Source organism: Planococcus citri, chromosome 2, assembly GCF_950023065.1.
Source record: "Planococcus citri chromosome 2, ihPlaCitr1.1, whole genome shotgun sequence".
Taxonomy (NCBI): domain Eukaryota; kingdom Metazoa; phylum Arthropoda; class Insecta; order Hemiptera; family Pseudococcidae; genus Planococcus; species Planococcus citri.
Window position 1 is genome coordinate 35,735,991 of NC_088678.1, and position 17,904 is coordinate 35,753,894.

General features: G+C 33.1%; 6 protein-coding genes across 6 annotated transcripts; 3 read left to right on the forward strand and 3 right to left on the reverse strand.

The window, feature by feature from the left end:
• Nucleotides 1–85: 85 nt before the first annotated feature.
• LOC135835564 (baculoviral IAP repeat-containing protein 6-like) lies at nt 86–7,340 on the reverse strand. Its single transcript, XM_065349893.1, has 21 exons — nt 7,043–7,340; nt 6,738–6,860; nt 6,493–6,665; nt 6,346–6,415; nt 6,205–6,246; nt 6,025–6,117; nt 5,883–5,954; nt 5,677–5,802; nt 5,529–5,604; nt 5,140–5,378; nt 4,876–5,061; nt 4,603–4,792; nt 4,329–4,506; nt 4,149–4,236; nt 3,900–4,026; nt 3,573–3,793; nt 3,262–3,501; nt 2,981–3,169; nt 2,807–2,899; nt 2,113–2,323; nt 86–2,030 (listed from the first exon to the last, which is right to left on the reverse strand). Exons 1-20 carry the CDS (start codon nt 7,283–7,285, stop codon nt 2,114–2,116), a joined length of 2,979 nt encoding a protein of 992 aa, XP_065205965.1. The 5' UTR covers nt 7,286–7,340; the 3' UTR covers nt 86–2,030; nt 2,113.
• A 181-nt stretch (nt 7,341–7,521) lies between these two features.
• Nucleotides 7,522–9,066, forward strand: Rpb7 (DNA-directed RNA polymerase II subunit Rpb7). The gene is made up of 8 exons (XM_065349897.1): nt 7,522–7,681; nt 7,779–7,888; nt 7,957–8,116; nt 8,189–8,239; nt 8,315–8,380; nt 8,455–8,526; nt 8,597–8,630; nt 8,713–9,066. The coding sequence occupies exons 1-8, from the start codon at nt 7,670–7,672 to the stop codon at nt 8,727–8,729; spliced, it is 522 nt and encodes a 173-aa protein (XP_065205969.1). The 5' UTR covers nt 7,522–7,669; the 3' UTR covers nt 8,730–9,066.
• Nucleotides 9,067–9,191: 125 nt separating this feature from the next.
• LOC135835565 (uncharacterized) lies at nt 9,192–12,096 on the forward strand. The gene is made up of 5 exons (XM_065349894.1): nt 9,192–9,746; nt 9,847–10,050; nt 10,121–10,425; nt 10,594–10,802; nt 11,718–12,096. Exons 1-5 carry the CDS (start codon nt 9,531–9,533, stop codon nt 11,984–11,986), a joined length of 1,203 nt encoding a protein of 400 aa, XP_065205966.1. The 5' UTR covers nt 9,192–9,530; the 3' UTR covers nt 11,987–12,096.
• Nucleotides 12,097–12,149: 53 nt separating this feature from the next.
• Nucleotides 12,150–13,998, forward strand: LOC135835566 (leucine-rich repeat-containing protein 58-like). Its single transcript, XM_065349895.1, has 5 exons — nt 12,150–12,494; nt 12,583–12,786; nt 12,870–13,171; nt 13,268–13,482; nt 13,581–13,998. Exons 1-5 carry the CDS (start codon nt 12,306–12,308, stop codon nt 13,805–13,807), a joined length of 1,137 nt encoding a protein of 378 aa, XP_065205967.1. The 5' UTR covers nt 12,150–12,305; the 3' UTR covers nt 13,808–13,998.
• On the reverse strand, nt 13,998–15,544 carry LOC135835568 (probable WRKY transcription factor protein 1). The gene is made up of 5 exons (XM_065349896.1): nt 15,306–15,544; nt 15,070–15,219; nt 14,892–14,974; nt 14,298–14,474; nt 13,998–14,142 (listed from the first exon to the last, which is right to left on the reverse strand). Exons 1-5 carry the CDS (start codon nt 15,366–15,368, stop codon nt 14,070–14,072), a joined length of 546 nt encoding a protein of 181 aa, XP_065205968.1. The 5' UTR covers nt 15,369–15,544; the 3' UTR covers nt 13,998–14,069.
• A 454-nt stretch (nt 15,545–15,998) lies between these two features.
• LOC135835570 (probable serine/threonine-protein kinase DDB_G0290621) lies at nt 15,999–17,866 on the reverse strand. Its single transcript, XM_065349898.1, has 4 exons — nt 17,292–17,866; nt 16,544–16,681; nt 16,351–16,430; nt 15,999–16,241 (listed from the first exon to the last, which is right to left on the reverse strand). Exons 1-4 carry the CDS (start codon nt 17,340–17,342, stop codon nt 16,145–16,147), a joined length of 366 nt encoding a protein of 121 aa, XP_065205970.1. The 5' UTR covers nt 17,343–17,866; the 3' UTR covers nt 15,999–16,144.
• Between the last annotated feature and the right edge of the window lie 38 nt (nt 17,867–17,904).

Sequence of the window (17,904 nt, forward strand, 5' to 3'; positions counted from 1 at the left end):
TTATAAGCCTCTTTTTAGATACAGACATCATTCCACAATGTTTTGATTCACACTTGAAATAAACATCGAACAAAAAGACAAACAATACTACAAAGATCGTGTTTATTATAAAAACACTTTAAAAATTCACTTAAATCGCAATTTAATTAAAAAATGAACACATGACACTTGAAAACATCGCCTACAAATGTACCATGGTTTAAAGGTGTGCATACACATGTTGGGATAACTAAATAAGTACAACAATAATCAGAATAAATAAAAAAAAAAAAAAACACGTCGGTAAAATGAACTGCTTCCATTATAAAATACGAGTAAGTTTACAATTATTAAAACAATATCAACAATTTTTAAGAAAACTTAATAGGGAGGTAGATAAGAATTTGAGTAAGTCTAAGTAATTGAAATTTTTCATCTGCCAACGCAGAAGTTTTCCAGATGCTAAAATTTGAAAAATTTACCCTCGTCTTCCACAGAAAAGAAAGAGAGATGAAAATGTGAAGTTAACTACTTAAGATCTGGCATACTTCAAAGGGTTTTACCAGGTTTGAGAACTAAAAAAAACTCAATCCATTAGTATTTTTAGATGAAAAAATTTCTTTCATATTTAAAATTTGAAAACAATCGCATTCAAAACGCATACGATTTTTCTTCAAGGACATCGATTGATTCGTCAAAATGATGAATCAGTTGAGTAAAATGTAAAAATTAATAGGTATTAAAGATATTCATAAACGATATAAAAAATATATTACATTCCATCTGATTTATTGTCTTGCTTTTTAGAAAAATTTTCAAAAAAATGAAATCGATGTCAGTGCAATTTCATAAGACCATTCAATACAGATTCGCATATAATACTCGAATTCGAAATACGGGCCAAATATCTTTATCAAATAAATGTCACGAAAAACAATGCCAACTCACATTAGAAAAAAATATATAAGTACAATTATAATGATCTAAACAAGTAAACTGTACCGAAGTAATGAACTCTGAAAACATGTGTTTGATAGGTGATTACCATCAAGTTTGAAATATTACTCGATTTACGTAGGAATATTGCCAGAAAAAATTGACCAAGTTGAGATCCAAACGTGAATAGTAATCTAATAAGAGCAAACAAGCTCTCAAGAAACTTCGTAATTATAATGACTATAAACGAGAAAAATTAGGAAAATTCAATTCTTTCAGATGAAGATTTCATCTCGCAGCAATACAATGCTGACAACGTGTTAACAACAATTAAACACACTTTAATCAAGAGTTATCCGACTTGCAATAGGAACGCTTAACCAACTAAAACAAGTAGGTAATCAATCATGATTTAACATAATTAGAAAAGATCGCAAATAATTCTATAACGGATTAAATACGAAACAATATTACATGAGAAAATAAAATATAAATACATTTGTACTGATATAACAACGATAAAAAACACATCAAAACTACAAAAAAAAAATGTCACGATTGAAAATTACGTGTAGGTACAATTAATGTTCAGGCTCCAGTGGCCCTCATTCTTCGTGTATTATCCATAATCGAACAGGAATAGGACGAAAAGAGAAACATGTAACGAATACAAATAACGAAACGACATGAAAATAGGTATGAAACTTTGAAACTGAATACGAGCACCGAGATAACATTATTGACAACGCAAGGAAAAGAGAACAAAAATTATTTTATAGAACGAAAGCGAAACAACGAACGCTACAAAATGAAAATAAATATCAAGATAGAAAAAAACATTCCCTTAATTTGAAACAAAAAGAATTAACTTTCCATATGAGTCATAATTTGTAAACTTTTTTTTTTCATGAAAAAAATTGTTTGATGTCATTAGAGTCGCCTCCAGCACACCACACATTGTTGGAAATTGTAACTCGATGTTCGTAAATTTACATGAGCGAAGGACTTTGGACTTTGACCATATTTAGGTGCACATAAAAAAAGGAACACAAGAATAGGAAGCAGAATAAATAAGTCTTCTTTCAGCAAAGAACCGAAACAACGATCGATGGAAGCTGCAAATTGAAGAAACCAAAATGAAAAGAACGTTGTCATTTGGAAATGATAGAAGAACCAATAAAAAATCCTTGTTCTCACATTATTTAGAGCTCGAAAAAATGCCCGAAGTCGTCGATTGTATCATTTTATACCAGGAAGTAGTCGAGGACCTAGAGCCAGATGCAGCAGCGCTGGTACTCGGGATCGGTTCTGGCTCAGGCGAAGCTTCGAATTCGCCTCTTTCATTATCGCCAACTCCGGGAGGCTTTTTTAAATCTTCAATCAGTCCCCTTAAAATTTCAAGATTGGACTGGGAACAGAAAAAATGAAGGGAATAAATCGTCAATTTGATAACAAATGTAAGAATATCTTCATTTAAAAAAAAAATACATAACATTGTGAAACAAGGTGCTGAATAAGATTGAAAAATGAAAAAAATATAACACTATTACTCTAATCAGCTGACTAGAAAATTTCAGATTTTTAAAAATATTCATTCAACAAATTTTATTTTTTTAAAAATTAATTTACTTGTTTATCAATGAATTAAAGTTGGAATTTTTTAAATTTCGGGTTCAAGTCAATAAAGTAAATCTGAGAGAATTTTAAAAATGAGGGCATTTTTGAGCAGTTGAGTGTTATTCTTTTTATTAGCAGCTCGTTACAATTACCCCTATCTCTATACAATTTCACAAAAATCTAGGATTCAAAAGTATTTTTTTTACAATTACTTCGAAAGCAGGACAGATTAACAGTTCAAATGAAAAAAACAAAAAAACAATTGAAGACTTACCTTCATAGAACTGATTTCAGGAGCTTGCTTGATCCAATCGGTTACCTGGCTGATAACCTCGGTTCTTTTCAGCCAAAAATGCGCATGGATAATCTGCAAATTAAAAATGAACAAAGCATCAATATCACCTATTCTTTCCATGAGAATGATTTATTCAGACTTATCATCACTTACTTCTTTGAAGCATTGAGACGGATTCCTTATTTGCTCGATCATGGCCCACTGAAGAGTAGATGCCATGATGTTGTTATTATACATCTTCGAACTTTGATCCCCAAGGGATGTACCTCTCGTTCTTTCAAAACCTGGCTCGTTGAAATACGGATCGGGGACAAGAATGAGTGATTGTATTGATACTAAAACCTGAGAGAAAAAAAGAAAAACACCATTAGTGAAACATCTAAAAATTACCATCAACCACTCATCTTTTCCAGTAAACCTGCAATTTGCCTTACTTGCAAAAAACTAGATGTTTGGGAATTCCACTTTTCTTCTGGTCTGCCTGTCCAAGTGTTCAAGACACTGAGACAAACTTTACCATCGTTATAAAGATTCGGGTTGAATCTCACCGAACCTCTGCCCGTCGTTCGTAAATTAATCAACATAGGCACATTGGGATAACTTGGTGGGAAATACACGTCGAATTCGAAGCATCCGTTGGCGTAAGGCGTTTCTGCGGGGCCTATAATCAGAACCTGAGAAAGAAAAATCACATTTTAGTAAGTATTGAAAGAAAAGGAGAAGACAAGAAAATAGGAAAACTTACTTTCATCACATCCAGTCTATCAGTATCACAACGCACGAAAACAGTGGAACTGTAAGAAAGCGGTAACGAAGTAGAGATGGTGGACGTTTCCTGGGCTAGTCTCTTAGTTCTCGCCGGACGATTTTTGTCCCCATCCAACCGAGCATTTCTCTCATAGTGGTAAGAAACATTGAAATCATACCCATCGAATTCCGGATTCGCGGAAATCATATCATATGTTCCTATACATAACATGAAGAAAAATATGTCAAGTTATAAGAATTGAAAAAATCAAAACTGACGCTTTCAAAGAAGCTGAATTCTAAGCATATGCAACTTAACACGAACCGAATTGCAATTTTTTCATAATTCGTAGATAAATTTCTTCTATTGAGACCGGTTTGTGAGGGGACGGCGACGCCGACGGAGCCCCACATTGGGGATTGATAATTGAAATTACTTTCACCGTCATAATCTGTAACAGAAAGATAAAAAAACAAACATCAATATAAATATTAGAAGAATGATTTTTAAATAGAAAATTTCCCAATGAACTCGGCTTAGATGAAATTCAATTAGTCATTTTATTTTTCTTACCTCTACTATTCTAGTAGTCGTTCGAACATCCGAAACAAAATCCTTCAAATCTTGATCTTCTGAACAGGATAAATTAATTCCTTTTTTCCTGTAAAAAAAAAAAGAATATCGTTTAATCTGCAACGCAATAAAATGAAACACCAGGACAGATTTTTCAAATTATAAATTCGAATTACTCACTGTAATGTAGCTGAATACGTATCAACGCAACTTTCAATGCCGCGTAACAAATCCACAATGGAAATAGACTTCTCCGCATCAGGCAACAAGAACTGCACCATTTGGGAACTAAATGACATCACTCTCAGCAGTACGAGAATTGCTCGATAAAGCGGAATGTGCTGAGCCATATCGAGAACTATATACCAACAAGCAAGTGATTCTTTTAGCATCATACACGCGTCATAAATCATAATTTTTCCAGTACATAGTTAAATGATCATCGTACACGTACCCGAATCATTGCGCAGATACGACGCTAGCACTGGTAACAAACATGACTGTTCGATTAATTCTACGAAAACAATCGGTAATAAAGGTTGATCAGCCGATGTAGAGTCTTCGTTTAAATTATCTACTTCTTCTAGAATATCGGATGGCCGTTCTAGTATTTTGGGATCAGAATTAACGAAGTAGGCTAAAATCTACAAAGACAAAACATACAAAATTAGCCCTTCGCAACGTTGAAATGTAGGCAAATTTGCAGATGATTGTTAAAATAGCAAACCTGTAACAGTAATGAGATACGTTCTTCTTCGAGACGCTGTTTATTTAGGGTTTGGGTAAAATCCCACGAAGTCGTTGTTGTACCGCTAGCATAGCCAGTTCCTTTAGCCCAATACTGTCTCGATGATCTAGATATGGATTTCTTAGATTTTCTCGAGGAGCTTGAAGAACTTACAGCAGTATAATTCTAAAAAAAAAAAATAAGTCGAATCGTCATAATTATTTATAACTCAGCACTGAACGAAAATTATGAACCGTGATTTACCGTATTTTGGTTTACAGAAGTCGTTGTTGTAGAGTTAGTTTCGGAATTATGAGTAAACATCGCTAAACATTCCAAAATTAATGGAATGGCGCCATGATCTACAGCCAACCTTCGCAGAACAATGCCATCATGGCTATTTGTCGGCGCAGCCTTGAATAAATTTTTAAGGATTTCAAAAGGTTGCGTAGGTAGCAATTCATTGCACTTCGTAGGAATTGTGACCACATTTGGAGTGAAAGCTGTGAAGTAAAGAAAATTCAAATAATTTAATCAATGTACGATTATTTTTAATTAAAACATGGTTTCATTTCACTCTTCCACCAAAAAAAAAAAAAGACTTGGCGCATAAGTGGGGTATTTAATGGATTTGCATAAAATTTATCACGTACTTGTACTACTTGTAGATGGACTGCTGAGCGAGATCGCAGTTTTTTGCTTCAATTGTTCTTCCAAGTTATTGCATTTCTGTAAATTAAAATTAAAATTAAAATTCAGTTTGATTACAAGTTAAATCATAACAAAATGATTAAATCTTACATCAGTCATCTTGGCAAGATCATCCACCGTCGCACATATGTCGTTGATGAGATTAGCGTTATCATCTTTGAGGCTTTGAAGTTCTTCCTCCAGGGCAGTTATTTTTGCCTGCAGCTCATCCTTAATCTGTCAATACGAAAATACGTATAAATAATATTCGACTCGTAAATTGTAATATCGTAATATTTTTCAATTCATTTACTTACGCGGGAGTCTTCTTCGCGATTTTTATCTCTTTCAAGTACAGTTTTGTACTCTACTTCGAGTAAAGCTGTTTCCTGGAAATCGAGAGAAACGAATGAATAAAAATGGAATAAACAAATTGAAAATTAACACGAAGATACTAACTTCTTGTAACGTCTGAAAAGCTATCTCTCGTTTCTCGTTCTCCTTCAATTTCATCTCTAGCTCTTTTATTCGTGACTCTTGCCACGCTATCGTCTATAATAAAATGACAAAAGTTTTAATAATCATTTTTCGACTGATAATCATTAATCACAAAATTACACATTTCACAGCAACACTTACTTCTTTACTTTTTCGAATTTCTTCATCATGATTAATGGTATCCTGAAATACACATCAAAATTGATCAATAAATTTTCACTATCTCAACTAAGCATTTAGCATTTATTTGAAACGCACATGTAACATAATTTTAGAACATACCAGTTTCTTGCTGCAAGATGGCACAGGATCAGCGTACGGGTCGTCGGTGGAATCTGCTTCTTTTGCTTCCCTAAGATGATATTGCAGAGTTTAGTATTCAATTGAAAAAATATAATAACACGAATTATTGAATACGTTCTAACATACTTTTGCAAGTCGGTAGACAGTCGCATCTTCTTGTTCTTAGAACACTGCTCACATTGGCCGCATATAAAATTGAATAAAAAAAATGGCGTGACATGGATTTGGTGGCCACATTCTAATGTTACAGATTCTCCAAGCTGCATATCGGTACCTTGGACGGTGACTGCTTTACGCGTCTGTTATGAGAAAAGAAATACGTGATGAGAACATATTAAAAAGAGTACCCATGAATAAAGAATAATGCTTACTCGAACATGTGAGAGGATGTTCCATTTATTGGTTTCTTCATCAAAATGAATAGAGCAATGCCTCCTCGAAATACATTTTCTCATTATAACGAAATGATTATCTAAAGCTCGTCCTATGGTGAACTGATGAAAAAACATCAACGAAGTCAAATTAGAGAAATTATCAATAATTTTGATACGAACTATCGCAAAATACAAGATAAATAGGTACACGAGTCATATAGAATGAAATTCCATGCGAAACAAATATACTAGGTTAAGGTTTAAGCTAAGGAATCTAATTAGGATAATTGAAAAATACTAACTTCGTTGGAATTGATAATGCTCATTTTCGGCATGTCTTCCACATAATTATCTGAGGTTAATAGCGTCAGAGCAGGGAAGGCGGCTTCGCCTTCACGTTTCCGAGTGATCCGATTCATACCTTCAGCATTCAACTTTCGGTTTAAACAAAAAAGCAAATGAAAAATACTACATTGTTGTAAGAAAATATAGAAAAACGAAATAATTCTGGCGAAAGTTGATAGTGTTTTGTCAACAATCAGCATGATGATCCATCCATTGGATTTTTTTCATCATGTGATGAACTGAAGGAAGACGGCGACAGAGGACGGAGTGCGCTCGGAGGGAGGAGGGTGCAGATTTCAATGCCGGGTGTCCATTTATCAATTCATCCAATCCGATCAAGTGGTTTGGTTAGTTCTGAATTCTGATTGGTTTGATATCACAGATTGACATGACGTCATGAGCGAAATTCTAAAGAAACGACCTTTTTCGCAATGGTCTTTTGTGTTGTGGTTTGGATTTTTTTCAATTTTTTAAAAAACTCGGCCTCTTCAAAATTTTGATTTTCCGGTATGCGAATATGAATTATTATGATTATTGAATTATTTGCTGATTATTGAGTGTTGGATTAGCTTCTCACGTTCAAAATGTTTTACCACGTAAGTTGAAATTTTCAATCACCTGTTAGTTTCTATTACAAAAATGGTCAGGTATCCATTTCAATTTCATAACTCACCGATTTGCTTGTTTTATCAGATCGCTTTGGAACACGAAATTCTGTTACATCCACGTTATTTTGGACCTCAGCTATACGAAACAGTAAAACAAAAACTATATACCGAAGTAGAAGGCACCTGTACCGGAAAGTAAGGATATTTTATGCCCATCTACAAACTTGATTCTTGTTAAAATCTAATCACATCATGTATTTTAGGTATGGATTCGTTATTGCTGTCACCACGATTGATAGTATCGGTTCTGGTATTGTTCTACCTGGTCAGGGCTTCGTAGTGTACCCCGTTAAATATAAAGCTATTGTATTTCGACCTTTCAAAGGAGAAGTTTTAGATGCTGTTGTGACACAAGTTAACAAGGTAAATCTCTCGAAGTGAAGATATTTTTGAATTTAAACCTATGAATAGACTATTTATTGTCAAATTTTACAGGTTGGAATATTTGCTGATATCGGTCCACTCTCTTGTTTCATATCACACCATGTAAGTTATAGGTATTCTGATTCTCTTCCATCTATTTCTGATTTAATGGTTACACGTTGACGATGTTTTTTTCAGTCCATTCCAGCCGATATGCAATTCTGTCCTACTACCAATCCTCCGTGTTATAAGTCGAAGAACGAAGTACGTATTGTGTACCCTTCGATTGAATTCTTTATTGTTCAAAGGTTACTAAATAGTTGAATTTTTGTTTGCAGGATATAGTGATCCATTCAGAAGATGAAATTCGGTTGAAAATTGTCGGTACTAGAGTAGACGCTTCAGGAATTGTAAGTAATGATGAACTATTTTACGAGCAGAATTTTGATGCTGATATTTATATTTATATTCGTTTTACAGTTCGCTATAGGCACGTTGATGGATGATTTTTTGGGTAAGAGGGCACTTCAAATTTCTACATATTATTCACTTTCACGTACTTGTAAATTAATTAAATTATGTTTTTTTTTTCTCAGGTTTGGTGTGCAGTTAGTACTAAGCTGGAAAGACTCGTTTTGTTTTTGTTTTATTTCCGTGTTTAATGTAAGCTGTAAATGAAAACTTTTCATCATGGGATCGATGTTGAGACTTTTGTACAGAGAATTTCAGTGAAAATAGCGTAGATAATTCATCTACACTGACTGGTTGTATGTATCTATACAATAATTTTGTCTTACTTTATTGCAACATAGATTTTCAGCATTTATCTAAAAATTAAGTATCCTTGATTCTTTGAATTATTTCGTTGAACTGAGTAGTTGAAAATAGAATATTACAATGACGTGTGCATGTAAGATGATTTTTTTTGTGTAATAAATTTTTCTGCTCTATGTTCTAGTTCATCTTCTATACATTGAATTATTTGGGTCTCGTGTGCGTTTGTATTTTCATCTTTTCTCATGTATTATTAGGTCATTCCGGTAATTTTTCACGTACTGTCGTCAATCGTTGATTTTTCCCGGTTCACCGTATCATTCTCATTCTGAAATGACGGTGTCATTAGCACGAAGTGTACAGTTTATGACTAGTTTGAATCTAGTATGACTAAGTCGGACACCGCGCCGCAATGCGGATGAATACTACGTACCAACCGGAATAAAAGTAAATTCCTATATCGTTAACGGTTATTAATCATAGTTTATTACTGGAACTTTTGTGGGTGGTTTTTCTGGGGGAAAATCGTGTGAAATACGTAGTTGTTGTGATACTACTGTAATTGGCAGCCTACGTTTTTTTTATTCATTTAAAAGTTCACTCGTCAAACTATAATGCCGAGGACTGAGAGTATTGGAACATGCTTCGTGAAATTCGTGAACCATTGAAATTCAGTAGTGACAAAATGAACGATGAATTAAGTGATGTTGAAATGTATCAAATTAGTTGTTTCGACTTGAAACGGCCTGAAAATTCACACCAAGAGTATAATACGGAATCTGTACTCAAATATCTATCTTCCAAAGAAGATCTGATCGGGTACGATAGCGAAGAGGAATTGATTTTCTACCCCCAAGTACGTAACTTTTGCTATACAGCAGTCCGATCAGTATTGAGTATATACGTATGCTTTATGTAATTATTTTTTAAATTTTTTTACTTGATTTTATTATTAGTTGCATGGAATGTGTGATCGTCATCCATCCGAATGCAATTGTTTATCCGGAGAAAATCCTGATGTAGTTAAAAAAATCAAAGACTACATCAAACGCGTTACTGGGCCGAATAAGAGGCATCCAATTTTGAATTTTGCCTATGAATATAATTTCGTCGAAATCTACTTGGATAATCTCCATTTAGAAGATAAAGTACCTGAGGAAGTAGGTATCTCCCTTTTATTTATATTATGTTTTGTGAATTATGCCTTACTGAAATATTTCCTTCGTTTAGATTTTCTTATGCAAGAATTTAAAATTGCTCTCACTGAAGGGTAATAACCTGGAAAGGCTTTCTGCTAGTGTCGGTGGTTTAAAAAACTTGGAAACTTTGTACTTATCGAATAATAATTTAACGGATGATTCTATTCCGAATACATTGAGTTTCTGCGAAAAATTACGAACTCTGTACCTGGATAATAATCGAATTCTAAGATTGCCTGGATTTTTATTAAAAATGAAATATTTGTGGATATTGAAACGAGATGGTATCGATGTAACTTCGCGAATAACAATGAATGTTATTAAAAACTTAAACAGGTGGGTTTGTGTTCAATCAAAAACGTGAACATTTTAATTTTTTTGGCTATATAATAAAAAGTTATAACGTTGCAGGTAATTTAATGAATCGTTTTGAATTTCAAAAATTATTTATATCTAGGTACCTGAAATGACTTCACTAACATTTTGAACGTTTGATTTTTTCAGAATTGAAAAAATACAACCAGTGGATGAATTAGAATCAAAATCTCGTTCTGGTCGAATCAGCACTTTGCAGAAGTTAGCATCTCATGTAATACTCGCAGATAAAGTGAATCCATTTTTACTCAAAAAATCTCGACGAGACATCATCTTGCGATACTATTGGGATTGTCCAACCTGTGATATGTGTAATACGACGAAATTCCAAGATTCTGGTGGGTATCCTGATGATCACGTCCTCGTACTTAATTTTCTTAAAGCTATAGTACTAATAATTAAGAGCAGGGAAACTGCCTTTGACTCGGATTTCGGTTTTTGTGCTATTTATCGTTTACTAGGTACTCGTACTACCGAAGGGTGCTTTTTGTGCCCATAAGCGGGTTTCCATCCGTACTCCGAGAGGGTTCCCAAAACGAGATTTTCAAAAGGTGAAGATACTTGAGGGTAATGATGTTGATTTTTTTCAAATTCTTTTGACCCCTACAACACCCTAAAATCCACTTTGAAAACGTCACATCAATGTGAAGGAGAGTTCAAAATCTCAAAAAAAAAAAAAAAAAGGTTAAAAATCTGTAAAAAGTATTTTTTTCACATTTCTTGGTGTATTTTCTACCACTTATAATTTTTTCAACATTTTTAGATCGGTAGCAGCTGCTCCTAGCCACGTTTTCCACTCAAAAGTGGTCAATTTTGGTCAAAAAAATTTTTCTCGCACTTGGTTTTTTGACTGGAAAAATTACCAGTGATAGAAAATACCTTGAAAAATGTAAAAAAAAAAATGTGGGCTTTATCCCAACTTTTGAACTTTCCTTCACATTGAATCGAAGTTTTCAAATTGAATTTTAGGGTCGTTGCTGGGGGCCAAAAAATTCAAAAGACTTCAGAGTCATTATCCTAAGTACCTTCACCTCACCCTCACTCCAACTTCCAAATCAATCGGCTTAAAACAGTCGCGAGCAGCGTAAAATAGGTACCTGAAAATCTTTTTTTAGTAAGTATGGCCTCCCTGAGTGCAACGAGAAATCTGAAATAGCGCAAAAATCAAAATCTGAGTAGAAGGCAGTTTCACTCCTACTTTAACCTTTGTATAAACACCTGGAAAATACATTTTATGCGATTATTTTTTTCAGGATATTATGTTCATACCTATTTGTACGGTTACTTGGGCGATTACCTATCAATTTTCACCAACAAAACGTGCAGTATATCTTGCGCCGAAAAAATACCCGAGCCGAAGAATAATGATCGATTAGCTTTCATGAATCGTTTTTCAAATGTAATGATTAGAAGTTACTGTTCCAAATTGAACTTGGTACAATCGGTTGATGCAAATGAAAAAGAAAATCCTGTAAAAACGAAAAAGAAATTTCCCTGTATAAAATGTTGTGCCATAATGTAAGCAATCCCTATTTAGGTTTACACTACGACAATTAATGTTTTTTATTCAGTTTATTGGTCAGTTTGAATTAGTATGACGTATTATAGCAATAAATAAAATCCCATATACTACGTAATGTTCGTAATAGCGAGAATTACCTATATCAGATAACAAAAATCATGAAACGACCTGCTTATGTTTATACTTCAAAATCGTCTCTCGTTATCTATTCCACGAGAGAATACTGATACGAAATAACGTAATAATGTGAACACGGTGATTCATTTAATGGTGATTTTTCAGTTTTGAAGTGAAAATTTTAATTTACGATAAAAAAATTATGTCCGTCAACACTCCAGAACATTGGAGAATTGTGAGAATTATACGAGAAGATAGTCCAGACGTGCAGAATATCCGCGAAGATGAATACGATGAGAAGGAAAAGATCGAGTATGTATTGCAGTATCTATCTGAAAAACAGCATCTTTCACGATATGATAATGACGAAGAACTGGTATTCTTTCCTGAGGTAATGTGTTTTACTGTATTTCATCCGTAGGTACCTATTTTGTCAAAAAGAAACTAATGAGCTGTATTTGAATGTGTTTCTTATTTAGTTGTATGGAATATGCCCATCGTTTAGGCATAATAATTGTTTGCATCTGAGAAAAAATCGAGAGCTGTTAGAAAAAGTCGAAGGTTACATAAAACGAACAACTAGACCTGATAAAAGAACTCCCATATTAAGTTACATACACGAATACAATTTCGTCGAAATTTACCTCGATAATCTTCAGCTAAAGAATCCATTACCAAAAAAGGTATGTACATTGCTGATCTCTTATTCTTTATCAGTAGGTGTTATAACCAAATACATTCCCTGCAATTATGTTTCTGTTTGCAGATATTCTCGTGTAAGAATCTAAGAATACTTTCCCTAAAGGGGAATCATCTGAGATCATTTCCTGCAGACGTTGGTCGTTTAAAAAACCTAGAAGAACTATATTTATCCAATAACAAATTACGAGCCAATTCTTTGCCTTATACGTTGACTTTCTGTTACAAGCTGCATACGTTATTCCTAGATAATAATAAGATGGTCGCGTTGCCTGGTTTTTTATTGAAAATGAAACACTTGTTCACCCTTCGAAGACAAAGTACGAAGACTTCGTTCCGAAAGATGTTCATAATACAAAGAGCAACGAGGTGAATACGATTCTTATTTAATTAACATGTACCTAAATTGGTTTTATCGTCCTTTGAGTGGATTACATGACGATGAAAATCATTCTCAAATTTCAGGATCGAAAAAATTCAACCACTAGAAGAAAAATCAGCTGCCACACCCCGTGTTGTTACCAGTTTACAGAATCTTGCTGCCAAAGTAATCATAGCCAGTAAAATTGATTATTTTTCTATTCAATATTTTCCTACGATGGTTCAAGACGTTGTATCAAGGTATTACCCAGAATGCACAATATGTGAGAATTGCACATCAGCCGAATTCGAAGACGCTGGTAGGTATTCCAGCTGTATAGATATTTGCCAAGGCGATCTGCAGATGATCACCATTTTATGTTCAAAAGATTCTAATTCACACGTGTGTATTTCGCAGGTTACTTTGTTAGCACAAGTCGTTACGGATACCTAGGTAATTATTGGTCGGTGTTTCTTCATCAAGCATGCAGTAAAAATTGTGCCGAAGAGTTGCATAAAGCTTCGTACGAGCAGGAACAAAGCTCGTTAGGTCAACTGAATGACGAATATAATAAAGTTGTGAACAGTTCGCAAGTTGGATTGAGACAAACCAAGAAAAATAACCAATGTTGCGTGATATCTTAATTTAGGTACCCTACTTAAGTAGATGTGTGTGTTTTATTAGAATAATGATGAGTACTATTTTGAATTTTATATTGATTTTGATTTTTTTTTTTATTATTATTGATTAAGGAAGTATAGATATTACGATTTAGAAATGTGATAAATAAACGAATTCTTAGCTGAAAAATTCGAAGAAATAATTTTGAACTCGTTTTGGTTTTGCTTATTTTTATTCGTAAAATAAACATGGTATTAGTCAGTCCAAAGCTCCGTTCTAATTACGTTATGAATTTCCATTCTGTTGATTATTACCGTTTCCCGAATTGCCATCGAATGGGTTTTGCAGATGGAAGTCCCTGAATATTGGTTGAAACAAATTATTATTTTTTTTTTACTCATCATAAAACAAGAAAATTGCAATTTCCAACTTGAACTGAAGATGAACCATAGATATTTCTTTTTATTTACCTAGTTTGGGTAGGTAGTAGGTACTAGGTACAGTTATACTTACGGTGGATTAAATGCTGGAGGATCAAATTTGGGAGGGTTAAAATCCGGAGACCCCTGCTGATTTTGTGAATCTCCATTTTGTTTATTATTATTGCCGTTATTGTCTTTGTTACCGTTGTCGTTATTGTTTTTGTTGTCTCCTGAATTATTCTCGAACGGATTATGCAGCTTGAATTCACTGTCGATTTACAGAAAAATAACGAATTATTTATTTATTTTTTTAATGTACCTACATAATACGAACTCTCTCAAAACGACCTTGACCATTTCTGGTCATTGTGAAATCTGGAGCCTCCGGTATGATTTTCGATTCCTCCAGAATTTTAAAATTTCTTCAGTAGGTAACTCATTCTTGACTATTTAACGAGTTTATCTGCGTTTGTTCAAATTTCCAGACGGATACCTCAAGTAAATTTTTTTTGACCAAAATATTTATTTAAAAAAAAAAAAATTGAAAAAAATTTTTTTTCATGGGAAAATTTTTGCTTGGTTTGGATCAGACTGAAGAGCTGGTTTGGATGATCATATCTGATTGAGCATTAAGTCAACTTGACTAAAAATAAAAAACATATCAGGTAGGCCTAATATAACTCACGGTAATTGGAAATGGTCGCTCGGTGTCACCGCTGTCTTAATCGTATGCAAAACTAATCGTATTTTCTTGATTGGACATGTCAGCTAAGTAAAATTATGAAGAAAAACAATACGTACTTAATTAAATAGATTTATCAGATAAGTATTTTTCGATTTGAAAAATTTATTTTCATGCTCACTTCAAAGCCATCGCAGTAATATTTCGGATCTTTGTGATCACCATTCTGTGTTCCTTGCTGATTATTCTGATTTCCTTGAGTATTCTGATCTCCTTGTGGATTACCCTGATTCCATTGTTGATTGTCTTGACCATAATCGCATTGAGATAACTGTAACATAAGTAGTGTCAGTGTCCATATAATAAGGATCAATTATAAACTACGAATACGAGTAAAATATGTTCAACTCTTCTTACTTCAGCAACGATGAATATCAGGAAAAACTGTAGCAGAACTACTCGCGTCATATTTGGTTTCATTTTCAAAAAATATGTTCCTATACTTATAGTAAGTGTGTCTGCGTACACAAAAAATGATCTTTGTGCGTGTGATACAAAATGCCTATTCTTTTATCAGATGAGAGGTAAGTACTTGACTGCGTATATAATGAATTAATTGAAGTTATTTACTCGTGTAGGTACCTGAAACCATGTTGTTGTACTTTAATGAAATTTTTCTACGAGCGGTGTAATAAAAATTCTGATTGATGAATTGCTTTTCAAAATATTCTGTACATAATGATAAATATTCCATTACATCATTTAGTTGAGCAAATTATTGTTTATCACGAATGATGAATTTTTTCCATTTGAATTGGTTCATTTAATACAAGGCTTCAAACAACCTGCTCGTTGATCACAAAACTGTGTAGTTCTCTCAACTTATGGCCAAACCATTCATGTTTTGAACTTTTTTGATTTTCTAATTTTCTGAATTGTTAAAGCGAAAAATAAATTTCTTGTGTAGAAAAAAATGTTATAATTACAATATATATGTATTAAATAAATGAATATACTATAAAAAGTACCATTCTATTTTATGCTCAAAATAAATCATTTAATTATAAGTTGACTCACAATATAACCTTAAAGATATACGATCCAGGGGCACTGCATACTTATTCATTGTATTCATACCTACATTATTGCCCACATGAGTCAAATAGGTAGGAGGTAAATAAAAATAAAACTGAAAATCATACTTTCAAAATTGATTTATTTTTGCCAATTTAAAAAACGAAGTAATACATGGTAAATTAGGACTTTTGCTGATTCTGCGAATTTCCATTATTATTCTGATTACTGTCTTTTGAATCTTTACTGCCACCAAACGGATTATGCCATTGAAATTTCCTATGTTTGGATGCAAGTAATGATTATTAATTAGGTACCTATCTTTAAACAAATTTTGCTTGTTTGTTTTTTAAAATTCAATTGAAGTGCTTTAGACTGTATAACTTACGGTAAATGCCATTGACCAGGAGTAACTGCTGTTCTCAGTTTATGAAAAACTAATTTGAATTTTTTCCATGGACACTTTATCTGAATAAATTAAGAAAAAAATATATAGATATTAACAGGATCAAATCGACTAAATGAGGAATTTGATAGGTATAGATAGGTACATAGGTACTTCAAAAATTTTGTACACTAACATCAGTAAAACCATTGCAAGTATATTTTGGATCCTTTTTACCGTTATTTTGATTGTTTTGTTGATTGTTTTGCCCTCCTTGTTGCTGGTTGTTTCCTTGCTGCTGGTTGTTTGAATTATTGTCATCGCATAGCGACCACTACGGAATTAATATATAAATTAATGATGACAGGATCCAAGGAGAAAATTAGACCCAATCATCCGAATTTTAATTTGTTTTAAATTTTAAACTCTCAAATTTTAACAGCGAAATTGAGCCTTTCTGAAGCTTTCAAAATATTTTTTCATTTCCCCGTCATTGAAACATGCCATAAATTGTGGCTAATGGATCACAAAGATTACAGGTCATGCTGAATGGAATTTTTAGGCGCTGAATTTAAAACAAGAAAATTAAAAATCCGCTGGAGGTTCAAGAACAATTCAAAATCGCTATCAATCAATGAGGAAAACCATAAGTAGGCTGTTGTGAACTCAGTTTCAGCTTTTTGCGTCAACGTGTATGCCACAGAAAAATTCTAAATTAGGTAGGTATATTTTTTAATTCATACTGGTGCACTAAAAATTCCAAAAAAATGTTGGAGGCTTACGGTTGGCTCAAAATCAGTGTTAATTGATTCAAGGAAAGAGGGGAGGGGAGGTTGTCGATAAATTTAACTTAGTTCTTTGCGTCAGTTCAAAATTCAAGTAGATAAATTCAAACAAACTAAAAAAAAGGTAGGTACTTTTAATAATTGAGAAAACGTGGTTACCTGAACAACGAGCGATATTAGAAAAAATTGCAGAAGAAAAATTCGCAACATATCTTCCTAGATTTTTCAGGTTTCGACAAAATAAGTATTTCAAATTAGATCCCAACGTGTTCCTTTGTCAACATTAAATTCACTATAATTTTCTTCGTACCTAATAGTATCCTCAGGTAGGTAGTAGGTACCTACTTCAGTTAACAATAATTCACGTTTAACACGTCAGATATTTTGCAATTAAAAATTATGACACTTCGATTCAAAACAATTTATTTTCAAAAGCGTTCTATTTTATGTCGATCAATCATGCGAAATTTCTTCTTTTTTCGTCACAAATTCCACATCTCATTCGAACAAACGCCAAATAAAATTTTTTATTCAAAATTTTGTCCTCCTTTTTGCCTTAAATTTATTCTTTCCCTACTTCTCTTGTTAACATTAAAATTTTTAAGCAAGAAAACGATGGGAAAAATTGGTCCTTTCAAAAGTGTTTTTTCGAGGATTTTCAGCATGAAAAAAATCGAAAAAAAATCAATACTTACATGCTTAAAAATTAAAAAATAAATTTAAGTAACAAAATCTCAAAACTTTTCAAAATCAAATCACATTTTTTGAAAAA